This window comes from Protopterus annectens, chromosome 1.part1 (genome assembly GCF_019279795.1).
Source record: "Protopterus annectens isolate FY-2018-M chromosome 1.part1, PAN1.0, whole genome shotgun sequence".
NCBI classification, from domain to species: Eukaryota; Metazoa; Chordata; order Ceratodontiformes; family Protopteridae; genus Protopterus; species Protopterus annectens.
This window is the reverse complement of record NC_056726.1, coordinates 1,444,052,627-1,444,069,375: the sequence shown is the minus strand read 5'-3', so window position 1 is coordinate 1,444,069,375 and position 16,749 is coordinate 1,444,052,627. Positions and strand designations below refer to the sequence as shown.

General features: G+C 37.8%; 1 protein-coding gene across 2 annotated transcripts in view; it reads left to right on the top strand.

The window, feature by feature from the left end:
- The window catches only part of LOC122810855 (urea transporter 2-like), a 1,084,839-nt gene that overhangs the window by 738,668 nt on the left and 329,422 nt on the right, over positions 1-16,749 (top strand). For both annotated transcript variants that reach the window (XM_044082408.1, XM_044082415.1), the window contains exon 8: positions 14,084-14,231. In XM_044082408.1, the coding sequence (XP_043938343.1) occupies positions 14,084-14,231 (148 nt within the window). The remainder of the gene's footprint in view (positions 1-14,083; positions 14,232-16,749) is intronic.

The following is a 16,749-nucleotide window of genomic DNA, read 5'->3' as shown; positions in this document are numbered from 1 at the left end:
CCCATTTCTTGTACAACAACAGCTGTGCATATACACTGCATTTGGAGGTAGATTTGGACACTCAAACCCCTGAGAGTGGGGTGAGGACAACAATAATATGTTGTGATGCCAATTAGACCAGAATACATGTGTCCAGTGGACACGTGCAAAATGGACAGCTATGTATGGGGCGAGATATTTTGGGGGGAACAGATTGCCCTTCTTTTTTTCAGGTGAGAGTGGGATGTTGGGGGGGATAGTAGGTATATTTGGGGAGGTAGGCTAACAGACAAGACAAATAAGACACATACAGGGGAGATATATAACACATGTTGGGGGTAAACACCTTGATGGGGAGGAGTGTTGGGAAATCGGAAGCCCATGAGCCCCCTAGTGGAAAAAGTGGGGCTGAGGTCCTCACCCATGGGCAGTCACCACTGTAACTTCACAGCCCCGAAGGTGGCTGTGCTGGGGGCTGAGTCGGACAGCCAGGCCGACTCTCTAGTCACGACACATGGCCCTTGAGCTGGCTTAGCACATTTCCAAACTGCTGATTGAGCTCGCTACACAACATGACCCAGACCTGTCTACAGGTGACAGGTTCCTGTCCATGCTCACTCCCGGGGGGGGGGGTGCAAGCCCCATCCCCTAATGCGGTTCCACCTGAAGATGGTGCAGGACCAGTGGACAAGGAGGTCTTGGGTTGGGCCCCAGACATGCTGGTGCCCAGTGCCACGGCCAGCTGAGGTGGGACAGGTGGGTCCACTGGGACCCGCATTCCCATACGTGCTTTGGTGTTTATATTTTATCAACATATGTGGGTTAGTAATAGTCAACAAATTCCAGGATTAGGTATAACAGCATGCATATGTATTCCCATTAACCCAGACTCCAGATATGGAACAGTTGCATAGCAAACAGAACACATGCATCTATGGGACAACAGTGGTAATTACAACAGTACGGAGGTACTTTGATGGCACCATGCCACCAATGTTGGAGTATTTCAACATAGCACATGCATAGAAACAGATTTAAATAATTATCAAACAATAAGACATATGGCCCAACATTACAGTGAAGCCATCACATACCAATTGAGTTGGGTATTTAGTTTATTGTTGCAGATATGGTGGGGGGGGGTGTCAATTAGCAACTAGTATATTCCTGTAGTTCACATTACTTTCCTAGTCAGTGCTGTTATCTGTACCTTACAAGTATTAGTGCACTACCCTATTGCCTTAGTTTGGACAGTGATATGGCATTGACAACTATATACATGAACTGGTTTTACCTGTAGCATACACCTCTTATCTGGTATACCTGTGGAGAAATTGTTAACACTAACTGTTTCAACACATACTCCCTGATTCCAGGTTGATGTTATACACATACCTGTCCATCTCTTTTTGCATGGACTCTGGCCATGTCTTGACCACATGCAGGTGAACCTGGACACATGTAGACTATTTCCCTCTTCAAACTTTAGTGACTTACCACACTCTTATACAGGATTTCCTGGACAGTTATATTATGTAGCACAGTGTGGGTGACACCGACGAGTGATACCTTATTATTCAGAGCAACTGCAACACTCAAAATGCCATACAATACCAGAATAAACAGTATCAGTACAGGGTATCAATCTTTTATTTCTAGCCACAATGTTCATATCTGACAGACCTGTGGGAGCAATGTTTGTTAGCACTACCTGAATGTTGCCACACAAATTACCAGAATCCACACTAGTATTATGCACATATATTTCACTCTGTTATTGTACACACTCTGGTCACAGCTTGACAACATGGGGGCGTAGATGGGACATACTTGGCTTATTACTCCAATAACATTTTGGGGAGTTGCTAGTGTGACAGGTTTGTTCTTATAGATGTGTGACAATCAGTTGTATTTCCTGTTTGATGCCTAAACATCTGAGATCATCCCAATGACTTCCCAGGGGGACAGGGGGACAGGGTGACAGGCAGCAGATATTGGCCAATGTACTGGACATATCTGTACAGTTGTGGGGCATGATTCTGTATGCAGCCTGCTTCCACTCCCAGGATTCAGACCATGGCTGTGTCTGCTAACACAAACACTGTCTGTCACAGTTGTATGTGCTATACAGATATTGCTGTATATCTCTTATCTGATTTCTGTGTATAATTCTCCTATGGTTTTACATTCTGACCGTGTATTACATCACTCTTATACAGGATTTCCTAGACAGTTATATTATGTTCAGAGTGTGGGTGACCGTGATGAGTAATACCTTATTATTCAGAGGAACTGCAACACTAACAATGCCATACAATACCAAAGTAAACAGTACCAGTACAGGGTACCACTTTTATTTCTGGGCACAGTGTTTGTATCTGAGGTACCTGTGGGAGCAATGTTTGTTAGCACTACCTGACTGTTGCCACACAAAGTACCTGTTTTACATTAGTATTATGCACTTACATCTCACTCTGTTACTGCACACACTCTGGTCACAGCTTGACAAAATGGGGGTGTAGATGGGACATACTTGGCTTATTACTCTCATAACAGTTTGGGGAGTTGCTAGAGTGACTGGTTTGTTCTTATAGATGTGTGACAATCAGTTTTATTTCTTGTTTGCAGCCTATACATCTGGGATCATCCCACTGATTTGCCAGGGGGACACAGTGACAGGCAGCAGATATGGGCCAATATACTGGACAGTCCGGACATATCTGTACAGTTGTGGGGTATAATTCTGTATGCAAAGTACTACCACTCCCAGGATTTGGACCATGGCTGTGTGTGCTAAAAATACATCAGTTCACATCTCAGTTGTGTGTGCTATTTGGATTTTGTTGTCTGTCTTTTCACTGTTTTCTTTCTATGTCTCTCCCAGTTGTACTACCTGACCTCTGGGGATTACACTAGTCATATACAGACATTCCTACACATTTTATTTATGTTGCACAGTGTGGGTAACAGTGCTTAATACAATAGTACTATTACATAATTGCAAATCTACATTACCATATGATACCAGAGTAAACACATACAGTCGAGCAGTTAGACCTTTATTATCAGGCTATTATGCTTTTATTTACATACAACATATATGAGACTCTTCCTGCCATATTCTCAAATGTATGCAGTACTTGCCTTAAACAATAGGTTTTAAACAGGCAGTTAACTTACTAATACTTTTAGATTTATTTCCTATGACAGTACATGCAAGAGTATTACTAACCTGCCCCGCATTACAACCTCTCCAAGTGATATCCATGGGCCTCTTGGTTTGCAGCCCATTCACTTGCCACTGTGAAGGACATAAGAGGAATATTTAGCCATACCTATCCATAATATACATGAGCTGACAATTATTAAACAGGTAGTGGAGTGATACTTACACTCATCTGGGACCGCCCCTGTCCTCCTAGCCTCTTGGATCCACTGATCCAAGAGATTCCCCTTTCGCCGCTTAAGGTGGGCATAGTGATACCTGACCTGATCACCAGTTCGGGGTATGCCAGTGGCACTGGTAAGGTCACGGGCAAGACAGTCCCAGGCTTCCGCTTTATATTGGGAACCCTGGTACTAGCTCTGCAGCAGTCTCTGCTCATGGTCTTTGACAAGGAGCCCTGCCATGACTCTGGACTCCTGGATGCCCCAGCGCTGTGCCCAAAGGCGCACACCCTCTCCCATTCCAGACATGGTGCCTGCAAGGGGAAACTACAACTAGTTATGAGATGTATTCCCGCCTGTTGGGATTAAATAGGGCTGATTTCCTGCACTTTGTGTGATTGGATGGTTTTGAAAAGGCTGAGTTATGAGCAACCCTGCTTACCTAAGGTTGGCATTGTTTAAAGGGGTATAGCAATGGGCAAATTGAGTTAGCTGGCCTACACATTGCTTACACCTACTAAGCTGGCCTGTGCAATGCTTAGCATTGCTTAATATTTAATTTGCATTCTATTTGCTTTTTGGCATTGATTTATTATTCATTACATGCTATATATGTGTTTGCTATCCATGATTCATGTGTACGTACACTGTATGGGGTCCTTGTTTTTATTAGGGGACTTCAACACTATTACAATTACACCTCACATCTGGGCTTACTGCAGTACTCCATTTCACATATTTATGTTATGTAGTAGGTTATAGAACATAAGACTGTATATAGATTCCTTTCACATGTTCAGTCTGATTTTACTGTAGTGAGCATTTGTTTGGTGATACCTCAGTTTTATGTACTGCTGTGATGGCTTAATGATTAACTACTGTGACTATAGGGTGCTGGGTTCAAGACCTGCAAACGCTGTTTATTTTGTTTCTGGCCAAAACAGTGACTGTTGCATACAGAGTGATTAAGACACCTTTAAGCGGGTTTGTGCAGGTTTGTGCAAGGGTAAACAATGCTAACCTCTGGATAAATATGCTTACAGAGAGTTAGCTTCAATATTGCTTACCCCCACGTAAATGGGCTTAAACCTGCTTACTAGTGCTTACATATGCTTACTCCCGCTTATTACTGCTTAATAGTGCTTACACTTGCTTACTAGTGCTTACTCCCACTTACTACTGCACTAATTTAGACAGTAATATCTAATGATTCTTGGGAAGGTGGGGTATTTGGAAGCTGTATGGAGTTACCATTCATTAAGCATTTTACCTTCCCTTTGTATCCCTGATTCCTGCGTACATATACTGTGAGGGGCACATGTGATTATCTGTGGACTTTGCAACATTATGACACTGACACCTCATATCTGCATTTAATGCAGTACTCCAGTTCACAAATATATGTTATTTAGTAGGTTATGCAACTAGAAATATTGGTCATAAAGTGATTTGACATGGAAAATGGAATGTGCTGCAGTGGGACTTGAACCAGGAATGACTGCTCATAAGGCGAATGCTCTGCCCACTACACTATTGCTATACTACTTCAGTTGCCTATATCTTGCTTTTTATCATCTTCTGCTATTTAAGCTGCATTAACCCTAGCTAAGTGATGGGCAAACCCGTGCACCTATGGTTAAATTTAATCTGTTTCATAAAAAAAGAAAGTAGCTTTATATTTTTGGTGTTAACTATTGTTCTTGTACACACGGGGGGATGTTGCTGGGGGTATGCGTACACCTATGAGCAGTCTCGCTCATTCTTTTAGGACTTTCTGCTGTTCTTCATTGCAGGGGCATGTATATTCCGAGAGCTCTGCTCTTAGGCATGCCATCTGCACTCTTAGACGATCCATGTAAGATTAGGAGCTCAGGCAGCGTGCCTTCATTAATATGCATGGCACGCTGCCATCCTGCTCCTAAATGGCCACATACATGCAGGACTAAGTTAGTCCTGCACGGAAGAATAGTAAATCCAGGGGAATGCATCTTTTTCTTATACAATTCTTTATTTTGCTTCAATTTGTTCTTGTTTTAATGTTGTTATGTCTATCATTCTTGCCCAAATGGCCAGGATTGTGGCTGAAAAGGGTCCTTAGACCAGTTACCTTACCTGGTAAACAAATGTCAAATGAATAAAAAAAATAATACCTCTTCAAAACAATGATTAAAAATAATGTTAGGCCAATGGTTCTGCACATTTTTCATGTATATTTTTAATTTATTACAACATACCTTAACTGGTGCATAATAACAAAACAACAAGTGAAAGGCCACATAGAAAAGCCACACAGCTAGAAACATCAAAAAGATCCTGGTAAACCATTCTTCACTATGTAATACCTTAAAACTCTATTGAAGGAGACCCATAAGAAATATGCATATGGCACATTAAGGTCATACATTCAAGCTATATGACTTCTTAATGCCAACTTACTTTACTTTTTCTAAGTCATTATCGAAGCATTCAGGCCAATAAAGCCAAATCTTATTAACTGTAGACATGACATGTCACTCCCTTTTAATGAGCTCATTAGTTCAGCAAAACTAGATAGCTTGGACATTTTCTGTAAACACTAAACATGTGAGTTCACGGAGTGACATTATAAAAACGTCTGTAGCCACTAACCAAAGGACCAACCAAACATCTGTCAGCAGAGATATGTATTCTCTTATTTGTAAGTTACTACAAAAAACTAGTAAATTAATAATAAATTAATAACTGTTACCAGCAGTTCATTCAAACATTCCCCCTGACCCCTTGGAATTAAGTATTCCATGGAAGATAAAAGTGCACAAAATATCACAGCATACATAAATGAATAATAAAAAAACACCTAGAAATAAGATGGTTAATACTATATGGATATTCATAATTATACTTGCATTAAGGCTAGTTATAGTAAAGTGGACAGACTACATGTTTATTTTGTCGTGCAGTTATTTATTATTTATTTCCATTTGTTTACAGAGAAAGTCTGACTGAGCAATCAAGCCCCATTGTGGAAAAGTCCCAGGAAGAAAAACTCCATGAAAAATAATAACAGTAGTACACATACAGCATACATAATACTCAGGTAACATTAAGCAGTATTACACTCAAAGCACCATGAGAAATCTAAATGTAGATTTGATCCAGAAAGCGACTATTGGCAAGAGGAAGAAAGATTATGCTGGTACGTATTTATCTTCTGCCAAAAACTGATATTATGGAGTTTTAAAAACATTTTGGGAGAAATATTCAGTATTCCGCAGGGAATATTACTTATGGGGGGGGGGGGGTCTATATTTCCATGTTGAAAGACATGTTCACAGAACACATCTTAGTCGACTTGGAAATATCTACCTGTTAAAATCCAGAATGGCCGAGTCAGTGAATTTTTTCCCAGGGGAAAAAATTGCTCGGCCATCATCGAGGATTTGCCCTTTTCCCCAGTGTACTGTAATCTTGGAGTTGGTATGTTTAGTTAGGGGGGTTTGTTCTCCACATTGTATGGTTTGAAAGTGTGGGGGGTTTTTTTTGTTTTGTTTTTGGCCGAGTGATTTTTTTTTCCCCCTAGGAAAAAATTTGCTGACTCGACCATTCGGGATTTTAACAGGTCGATAGTTCCATGTTGATTAAGACGTGTTCAGCAAACATGTCTTTCGACATGGTAATATAGACCCCCTTACAGGTGGGGACTGGAACTTGATTTACAATAATGAGGATGTGTCAGAGTGACCAAAAAGGGATATATAACAAAAGAGAGTAGTTTTCTGAAAGATTTATGAATGTATTTGGTATGGAAGATGTAAATTCAGTAGTGGGATCTCAGGTAGAATTTACATATCATTTTCCAAGGTACAATATACAATGGGGTAAACTGGATATAATTAATATTTCACAGGAGCATGTGCATTTAGTTGAAAACATTGGCACATCCAATAACTATTTCATATCATGCATCAGTTACAACTAATACAAAAATGAAGGGTACTGAAGTAAAAATGATATACTGGCACATTCCCACATACCTGTTAAATAGGAAGGAATTTAAGAAATGAGTAAAAGAAATTATTCAAGAGTTAGCAAAGAAGATATAAATTTCTTCAGGTGGGACAGCTGCTGAGTGGGATAAAATGAAAATGGAGATGAAAAATAAGACAGAAATAAAAAGGAAGGAAATATAGTTAAAAAGTAATATAAATTATTTAGAGGGGCTGACAAAGGTTAATGTATTGTAGAAAAAGGTGAAGCTCAGAACAAGAAGAGTAGCAACTGCAGAGCGCTAAAAAGAAAACAAAGGAGTATTTGGATAATATGCATTAGTTTAGAAAGACTGCTGTTAGACAACTATTTTTTTGGTAAAATACACCAGAGCACAAAAACTTTTAGCAAAATGGATTAGGCAACATAAACTAAATTCTCCAAACGTATGGAGCCTATAACAAGAAAAATGACCAGAGATCCTATAGTAGAATTAGAGATATTTTGGAAAGTTTATGAAGAGTTCTATAAAGCAGAGGAATGTTGAAACCAATAAAGAGCACAAATGGAATTTATTTATGGAAGACTTAATTATACCAAGATTAGAGGAAGATGAGGCTCAACAACTAATTAAGATAGGAGTAGATGAGGTAAAAATGGTGATGAATAATCAAATCGGTAGGGAAGTCTCCAGGAACAGACGGTACTCCTGTAGAATTTTGGAAGTTAGGAGGGCAGAATGTGATAAATATATAGAAGATTTTGATTAATAGTATTTTTAAAAGGAGTGGAAGCACCAATTTCATGGAAGAAAGCTGTGGTGGCTGTATTACCCAAACAGGATAAAGACTCATCAAACTCAGCTTCTTTCTAAACCATGATTATAAAGTGTTTATGTCTATTCTAGCTAAAAGAATGGCAAAGGTGTTGCAGAAATTTGTAGGTATGGATCAGTGTGGTTTTCTGGAATGTGTGCAAACATTTGAAAATATTAATAGAACAATGATGATCTAGAAGGATGCAGAATATAAGAAAATGTTGGTGATGTTGGTGGGTCGTGATGAAATGAAAGCATTTGACAGATTAAGCTGGGATATTAGGAGTATGCCAATGGAAACATTTGCATTCCTTGATGCAATAATAACGTTCATTAGGAAGATATATGAAAGATCAGAGGCAAAAATTAAAGTATAAGGGTTCTTCTCCATTATGTTGCATTTAAACAGAGGAACTAGGCAGGAATGTCTTTCTTCCCCTATGTTATTTGCTTTGTGTTTAGACCCATTAGCAAAGAAAATAAAAGATTCAGAAATTCAAGGGTATAATCAGTGCTGTAATCAAGAAAAGTTAGCATTATTTGCAGACAGCATGATGTTGTACTTGATAAATCTAAAAAAAGGACACATCAGTGTTGTGGAACATTTTGACATAGTTTCAAGACTTTTCAGAATATAAAATTAATAAAAAGATAAAACAAAGGTTATTGCCATAAATTATATACCCACACCCAAAGTAGTTCAGTGATACCTATAATTATGGGGACAGGATAAGATGAACTATTTAGGAGTATGGATTAAAAAGACTTCTGATATGATAGCAAAGGATTTGAGAGAAGAGACTAAACAAAGGATAAAATAACAACTGAGAAACTGGAAGCTCTTGTTTGTGGATATGGATAGTAGGATGTAAGCAAGCAGAGAAAATGATTTTAGTCCCTTTAGTTTTTTTTATACAGGTCAGGCATATCTTGTCAACCGCTGTGGAAGTTATAGACAATTATTAATAACAAGATGACGGAATATTTCTGGGCAGGCAAGAGAGCAAGAGTTAAGGTGGATCTGTCCAATAGAACAAGGTGATTTTGGATTACTTGAATTAAATGCATATTTTAGAGCTACACCTTTAAGGCTCATATGCACACAGACAGAAGGTTATAACTGAAAGTGGAAAGAGATGACAATGAAGTGGGGGGTTGTTCAAGAAATGAGAAGAGTAGGATTTTGGATGCAGATCCTTGAAAAGAATAACAACTACCATACAGATTATTATATTCATATTTGCCAGTAGGGACTGCAAGTAGTGATACAGAAAATATGCAAGAGGGAGCTGGAATTTGTTAAAGAAGACTGGCAAATGCACCAAGGTATTCGGAACAAATGATTAGTGAGGGGAAAGATAAAAGAGTGGGTTGAGACCAAGAAGAATTTTGGAAATTAGGTTAGAGACTGCTTTCCCTAGCAGAAATTGTTATCAAAGTATAGTCACGGAGTAAGGGATATGGGAGTGCCAAGTAAAAATCCTGCTCAGGCAGTTTTTACTTGAATCTAGAATACAAGCTGCTATGAAAAATGGTAATAATTAGTAGGCCATATAAAATATTTCATGACAACTATAAGAATCAATCAGAAGAGATTAGAAATGATTGGGAAGATAGACTATTTTTCTTCCCTTATGTGATTTCTTCCTTTCTTTAAAAATGAGGTAAAAGTTACATCAGCTGGAAATTATAACTGCACAGCAAATGGAATTATCTATCAAGTTCCTGGTACTGCAGTATATTCTGTACAAGAGAAACAAAAAGGTACTTTAGAAAAGCAGAGCTGGAATGCTTAAGAATATAAAGGAAACATATACTATCAGTCTTAAATCACCGTAATGGCTTGCCTGATGACCTAACGTCAAGTACCAGGGAATAAGAGCATCAAAGCTATGAGATAACTTAAAAAAAAACAGTTACAGTATTGAGAGTTTATTTATTGCAAAATGTAGCATTGTAGCGCCATTCTTGTTGAATATGGAATGCAATTACAGAGGGTTTAATGTTTTTATGTTTTATGTCTTACTAACAGTTTTATTGCATTATTTATTAGTTTTACATATGCTTTTTCTGATTTTTTTGTATTAATTAATTTTGCTTATATTGTGAAGTTTTATGTGATTTTATTGTCTTAGGAAGGCTCACCAGAGAATAAATGTTTTAATGCACTTCTGGTGTGTAGCTCTTTATTTATTATGGATGCCTTCTAATACAGCTTCTTGGCATTAATTCCTTTTGAGTTCTGTATCTCCATGAGAAACAGATTCAAAAGATACTTTGACTAATACTCATTTAATCTATATTATACAGGACAAATGAAAAGACAAAGAAACCTGGGTGCAGATCCATCTTTTGAATGAGACATTCAACAGAGGTTATATGTGCCAGAGTTGATGGTATAAAAGATGGCTGTGATAATTTTGCACAGAGGATTAATGTTATGAGATGTTAATAACTTCATCCTTGTTAAACAGGCAGTGCTCCCAGGTTTGCCTCTGAAAAGAAGCATGTTTGCCTCGTGGGTTTTCCCTCTTCAAAAAATTATATATATATATATATATATATATATATATATATATATATATATATATATATATATATATATATATATATCCATACATACACACACACACACACACACACACACACACACACACACACACACACACACACACACACACACACATGCCATAGTACTTCTTACTGAAGAGTAAGGTTAAATTTTATTACAAATTATAAAAAAAATCTCGATGAAAATGATAAATATACCAAATATCATAAGATAGCTTCTTACATGGTCATAATGATATATAACTTTCTGTTAACCTATGCTTGTCAACAATCTGACCAGACACAAAAATCTGACCCCATTGTCCTCACTTTAGAGGGACAACCAATTGCAGCATGGCTGGCTTATATTCAGTTAATAAGGCATTTGATATATGTAACCCTAATGTCTCCTCTGTATGCAATGTGAATGCTCAGGGGAAAGGCATACAGTGGTTGCAGCACTAGGCCATCAGCTTCCATGAGTGACATAATCTCTCCTTTGTTGAGCAGATGGCTTCCACAAAGTTTACATTTTCTGCAAGAGATTCAGTAGCAAGAGATGCACCCCTCAACCAGATCCCTAGCCACTTTTTCTTTAGAAGATGAGCAGGACACAACTCTTCACTCCTATCCTTCTTTGAATGGCTGCTTCAACACCTTGATCATTACCTGGACATAGGTCAGCTGGGTCATAGTCAGTGATGAATCCTTCATGCCACAGGGCAAGCAAGTCATAATAGTATTTTACTAAAGTATTCAGTGCCTCGTTACATTAAGCTAATAAAACAGATAGATAGTTCTATATAATGTGCGAACTTATTCCTTGCATTACATCTAATGTTTCAACTTATTTCTGTCATGATATACCCTAAACACATGTCACATCTTCTTTAGTACTTTAGGCTTTATTGCTACATTTTTCTTTAATAATGCTTTAAATCAGATATTTAGAAGCTGTATGTAAAATTGTATTATTAAACCTGAAAGGTAAATAAAGAAAACATTCTTTAAATTAACATAAAAAGGTGATATTTATAAACTATGTTTATTTTTCTTAGTTTACCCTTTTCCTCAATGTAGTGCAATCTCGAAGTTGATATAGAGGGTGTCGGGGGGCTTGCCCCATGCAAAAATGAAGAAAAAAAGATCTGCACAGACCAGTGTTATTCAACTTCATTATTTGCAGTTTATTGTGACAGCATATTTAATGTTTGCGGTATTGGCCAAGTAAAACAATTAATTGAATTTAAATTTGATGTTTAGGTCATTTGCTGAATGAATAGGAGCTTCAACAATAAGGGTTTGATGATTAGTTATCTGATAAAACAGCAATTCGATGAAGTGATATAGACCCATTCCAACTGAGAATAACTGTGATCATACCCTAGACAATTTGAGGGGACTGATGCTTGGGATAAAACATTTAGGAGCTGTGGGGCAGTACTAGTTTAAATTTTGTTTTCCATCCATAGTTCTAAGTTGTGCTTGAATATAGATGTGGATGAACTTTGTTTTACATGGATGGCAATTCTGTTCCAGAGCAGTGGTATCCTCTGCAAGATCTGTCTGTCTGTCCCTGTAGACTGTTCTGCTGATTTTGCAGAAGAGGTTTAGATCCTTAGGCCAAATATTTCTAATGACATTTGACTTCAGATATGCAGTAAGTCCATCAGTATTGGGTCAGAGGATGCCTTGTAAGCCAGACACAGGTAATCTCTTAGTGTGTAGGATAGCATGTATAGTGACAAGGCTTTGAGTTTGTTCATATGGAAGTATTGTTTAAGCCTTGTATCCTTTTAGTAAGGTATTTCTGTGAGTGTTTCAGTTGCTGCATGCGGCTGGACAGATACATGCCAAAGAGGGCATTATACTAAGTGACTGGCTAAATGAGGACTGAGTAAAGGAATACAATGACATCTCTAGATATAGACCCATCCCTTTGCCTATAAGCTGTGCAATATAGACTTTTTTTAATGAGAGTGGACACATGCTGGTCGAAGGTTAGGTCACTATTCACATATGTTCCCAAATCCCAAACTACTGGGTCATCTCTTAACATAATATTATCAATGTAGTGGTTCTGTTGGGTAAATGACTTCCAAAAGACTGCATTAATATATTTTTGACACTTAGTTTCAGTTCATGGTTTTGACAACAGTTATTTATTTAGGACAAACCTTTCTGCAAGAAAATCACCTTACATGTCATCCACATTTATCTCCCTGAGTCATTATACCATAATAAAAGAGTAGCAAGCACCAGTTTTATAAATGATGAAATTAAAGTAATTATTATTTTTCAGCTTTTAGTCCCACATCCATACAATATTCAATACTGTTGAACCTCTTACAGCTATGCCAATTACAATACAGACATGATGACAACAGTGGGAGCACATGCAGTCCACACACTGTGGTTCATTAGCAGCACTGTCTTTCTTTTTAAGCAAATGCACCCCATTCTGTTATCATGCCCTTTCCATTGTAGGGTGGGGGTATCTATGTGTACTCATCCAATGCCCCTTACCAAATACCACTACATGATCTTTCTTGCTCCCATTTACACTACAAATACATTTTAAATGTAGTGGCAGGAAAATATGTTAGTGTTCATTGGCAGCTAGTAGTGCATCATCAATTCAGTGGATAATATTGCCCAAAATTCAGTTATCTCCAAACAAATGTCTACAAAAACAGTGTTGCTATGTAGTTGCCACTTATTATGCAATACAAAACTTAGCTTCAGTTCTCACAAATCTAGTTATACAAGGACACTTAGTGAATTCACTTGCACAGTATAATCCATGACATGCAGGCAGATAACTGACAGACCAAATGAATGACTTGCACTGTAAGAAGGAAGTACTTCTGTAGGATGTTCTATATTGGTATTGGTAGAAAGTTAAATTTATACCATGTAATCTCGATGTAGCCTACCAGTGCCCTGTATTGTCTCTGCTTCTGTTCATTTATTGCTAAAGAGATATCATTATTGGGTGCCAATCATTGGATCAGAAACTTGAAGAATGTCAGCCCTCTTGGCTTGAGGAGCACATTTAATTAATATTAAGGAATCTTTGTACAGCTGCTGTCATATGGTAGCTCCAATATTACTGGATGGAAGGTTGCTATATAATGTCTGGGTTTACTGATTATTCACTGTCTTACATGTACACTTAGTCACACTGTTCATTAATTGTATAGTATTACAGTATACAACGAAACAAGAATGACAATAATGAACTCCTTCAGATATGCAGAGGTTCAAAAAGTATCCTGAGGCATGTATCACATTAAAATTAAGAGTATAAAGTGAAAAAAAAAAAGAAATGCATGCAAATTAGTTTGCAATGTTCTTATGCTGTTTATGCTGTTAATATTTCAGCTACTCAGAGCTATACCAGTTGGAGTTGGCCAGGTATATGGTTGTGATAACCCTTGGACAGGAGGAATCTTCATTGTTGCTCTGTTTATCTGTTCTCCAACCATTTGCTTGCATTCTATAATTGGTTCCATAGCAGGAATTCTAGCAGGTAAGATAGAAACAGTGAGCAAGAGATTTAAAGCAAATGTCTTCTGTGCAACAAAAAACAGAGATGTGTAATGTGAAATTATATTCATTAGAAAGAAAATACTGTACCTCATTTGTTGAACTCTAAGAAAGAATTCTGATTTTGTTTTTGATTAAAAAAAACTGCTGTATTCGACTTTAAATTTCTTATAGACTCCTACAGTTATAACTACAGTGTCCCTTCTTATACAACCTTAAATTTATCTGATTCCTAAGGAGATTACTATATTGAGAAGGGTTGTCATGCATCAATAAGAGGTGGTAAGTATTAACTAATTAACTAGAGAGATGCTAAGTCATAATCAATGCTGGACATAAAGATGAATTCTGAGAGGCCACCTACAATCCCATATCATCCCTGAGACATGGTAATGCCATATTAACTGCTGTCTATGGTCAGCTATTTTTATTGGATATGGTCCTGTTGTATGATGTCAAAAGAAAAGAACATGGTACTTATGTATTATTGCAACCAGATTCAGAGCAGGAGAAGCGGTTCATTTACAAGCTCTTCTCCTGCTGAAATGTGTTGTGAAATTTACTACTTTATGTTACTGTGAAATAGTGTGTGTAAACTCCAAATTACGTTTTATCACATCACTTCTGAAACAGGACCAGGAATAATGGAAAACATCCTTTTCCTGGGTTCCATCGTTTAGTGGATGGAAAAGATTGTTAGGCTGTACAGCAGCAGCTTCCCAATAACAGCAACTATTCAGGCTTGAGATTAATGTGCTGCTTCGCATCTGCATTTGTAACCATTTTCTTTGGTTCTGAATTCATGCAAGGCTGAACTCAGGCAGGCAATCGGTTATTTTTTTGCCATGCACTCATGTGTTCTTTTTAGATTCTGTATTATGTACAGCACTGTGAGCCTCTGTAACACACTTCACCTCAACACCACTACAATGCACATCTGGTTTGTATGCCTTCTTAAATGACTATTGTGTAAGACTAAACAGAATGATAATTACACTGGGCTGTGGAAGAATATCTGCTTGTGGATGTAGTAAACCCTGCATTCTTTCTTCCCTGTTCATTTTATTTTGCGTGAAGTTAAGAAGCTAAAGGAGGCTACAAGGAAGAGGAATTTGGCCATTATTCCAGTTCCTTTTTCCGAACCGAGGTGATAAAAAACTGAATTGGCCTTCACACACCCCTTTTTACTTTACTATACAGTCGGTATATGATAAGATCGGAAAGCACACCAGGTTCGAAATCTGGTTGCGATAATACGTAAGTACCAAGAACATTTTTAGAGTAAAATTAGGAATTACTTACATAGTTTTCTTTTTCCTGTTCCTTTGACTCTCTTAATAGCCAACTGTCAAGTCATTTCCAGTCAGGATCAGCTCATTTATATTCCCATACAAAAGCTATTTGTGCCATGCTGTACAGAGGTGAGAGATGCCCAAGTGAAGCCATCATACAGGCAGCCATGAAGGTTGTTGGTCATCTTGCTGGCATCCTAGAAACTGAGAGCATGTGTCATGGTCTTAATTCCATGCCTAGTGGTGAATACCTAAGTCACTGTAGGGGCCACCGCCACCTGTAAACCCCAGCTCTGCACATCTGCTCCTTTATATGGGGTGGCACAGCCTACTCTTATCACATTGATGGAAATAGCTCGGTGCTATAAGCAAAGCCTCTGCTTTGATCTGAAGCATGAGGGTGTCACTTGCGAATTCCTTCTGCCCCCCCCCCCCCCCGAGGATGGACATGCCCATCCTCCCTGCCTGCCTGCCATATGAAGCACCTGAGCTACTAATCAAACTCAGGCTTTCTGGGCTGTAGGCCAAGCTTTATCCTTCTATGTCACAGGCATGACTTATTTACTTTAATTACAAGAGAGAAAACTGCTTGAACTTGCTGAAACTGAATTTCAAAACTTTATCAGGAAGATCAGAACTAATATGTTATTTGAACACAACATATGGTTAGTTAACTTCTTAAAAGATACTTAACCATTTTAAATGCATTTCCCAAAATGATAGAAACTACTGCCAGTCCTTTAGATCAGATTCATTTGTCACTCTCTAAAGAGCACAAAAAGTATATCTTCCTTCATCACATAAAGGTATTACATTTCTTAGTTGAAGATTTTTGACTTGGCAGTGTATATTAAAATAATTTTGCAGTCATAATGTCTTGCCTCAGTATATAAAATGAACACCTCTGCTATTTAGATATGTCTGCCCTCATTGTTTACAATGACCACGTTGCTAAGTAAATGGATACCTCCTTATAACCTTTATTTTCCTTCTCTAAAATAATTATTAAACAATATATGGCCTACCATATTACTGTTAACGCTGAAGTTTTAGTTTTATCAATATAGAACATACAATTGTTTACCAATTCAGAAAAGCAACTAATACTAATAATTTTTGATTATATAAGCACTCAGGTCTCTCAACAGCAGGTACAAATATGACTCAGTCATTGTCCACGCTGGTGTAAACGACCTGAGACATACCTCC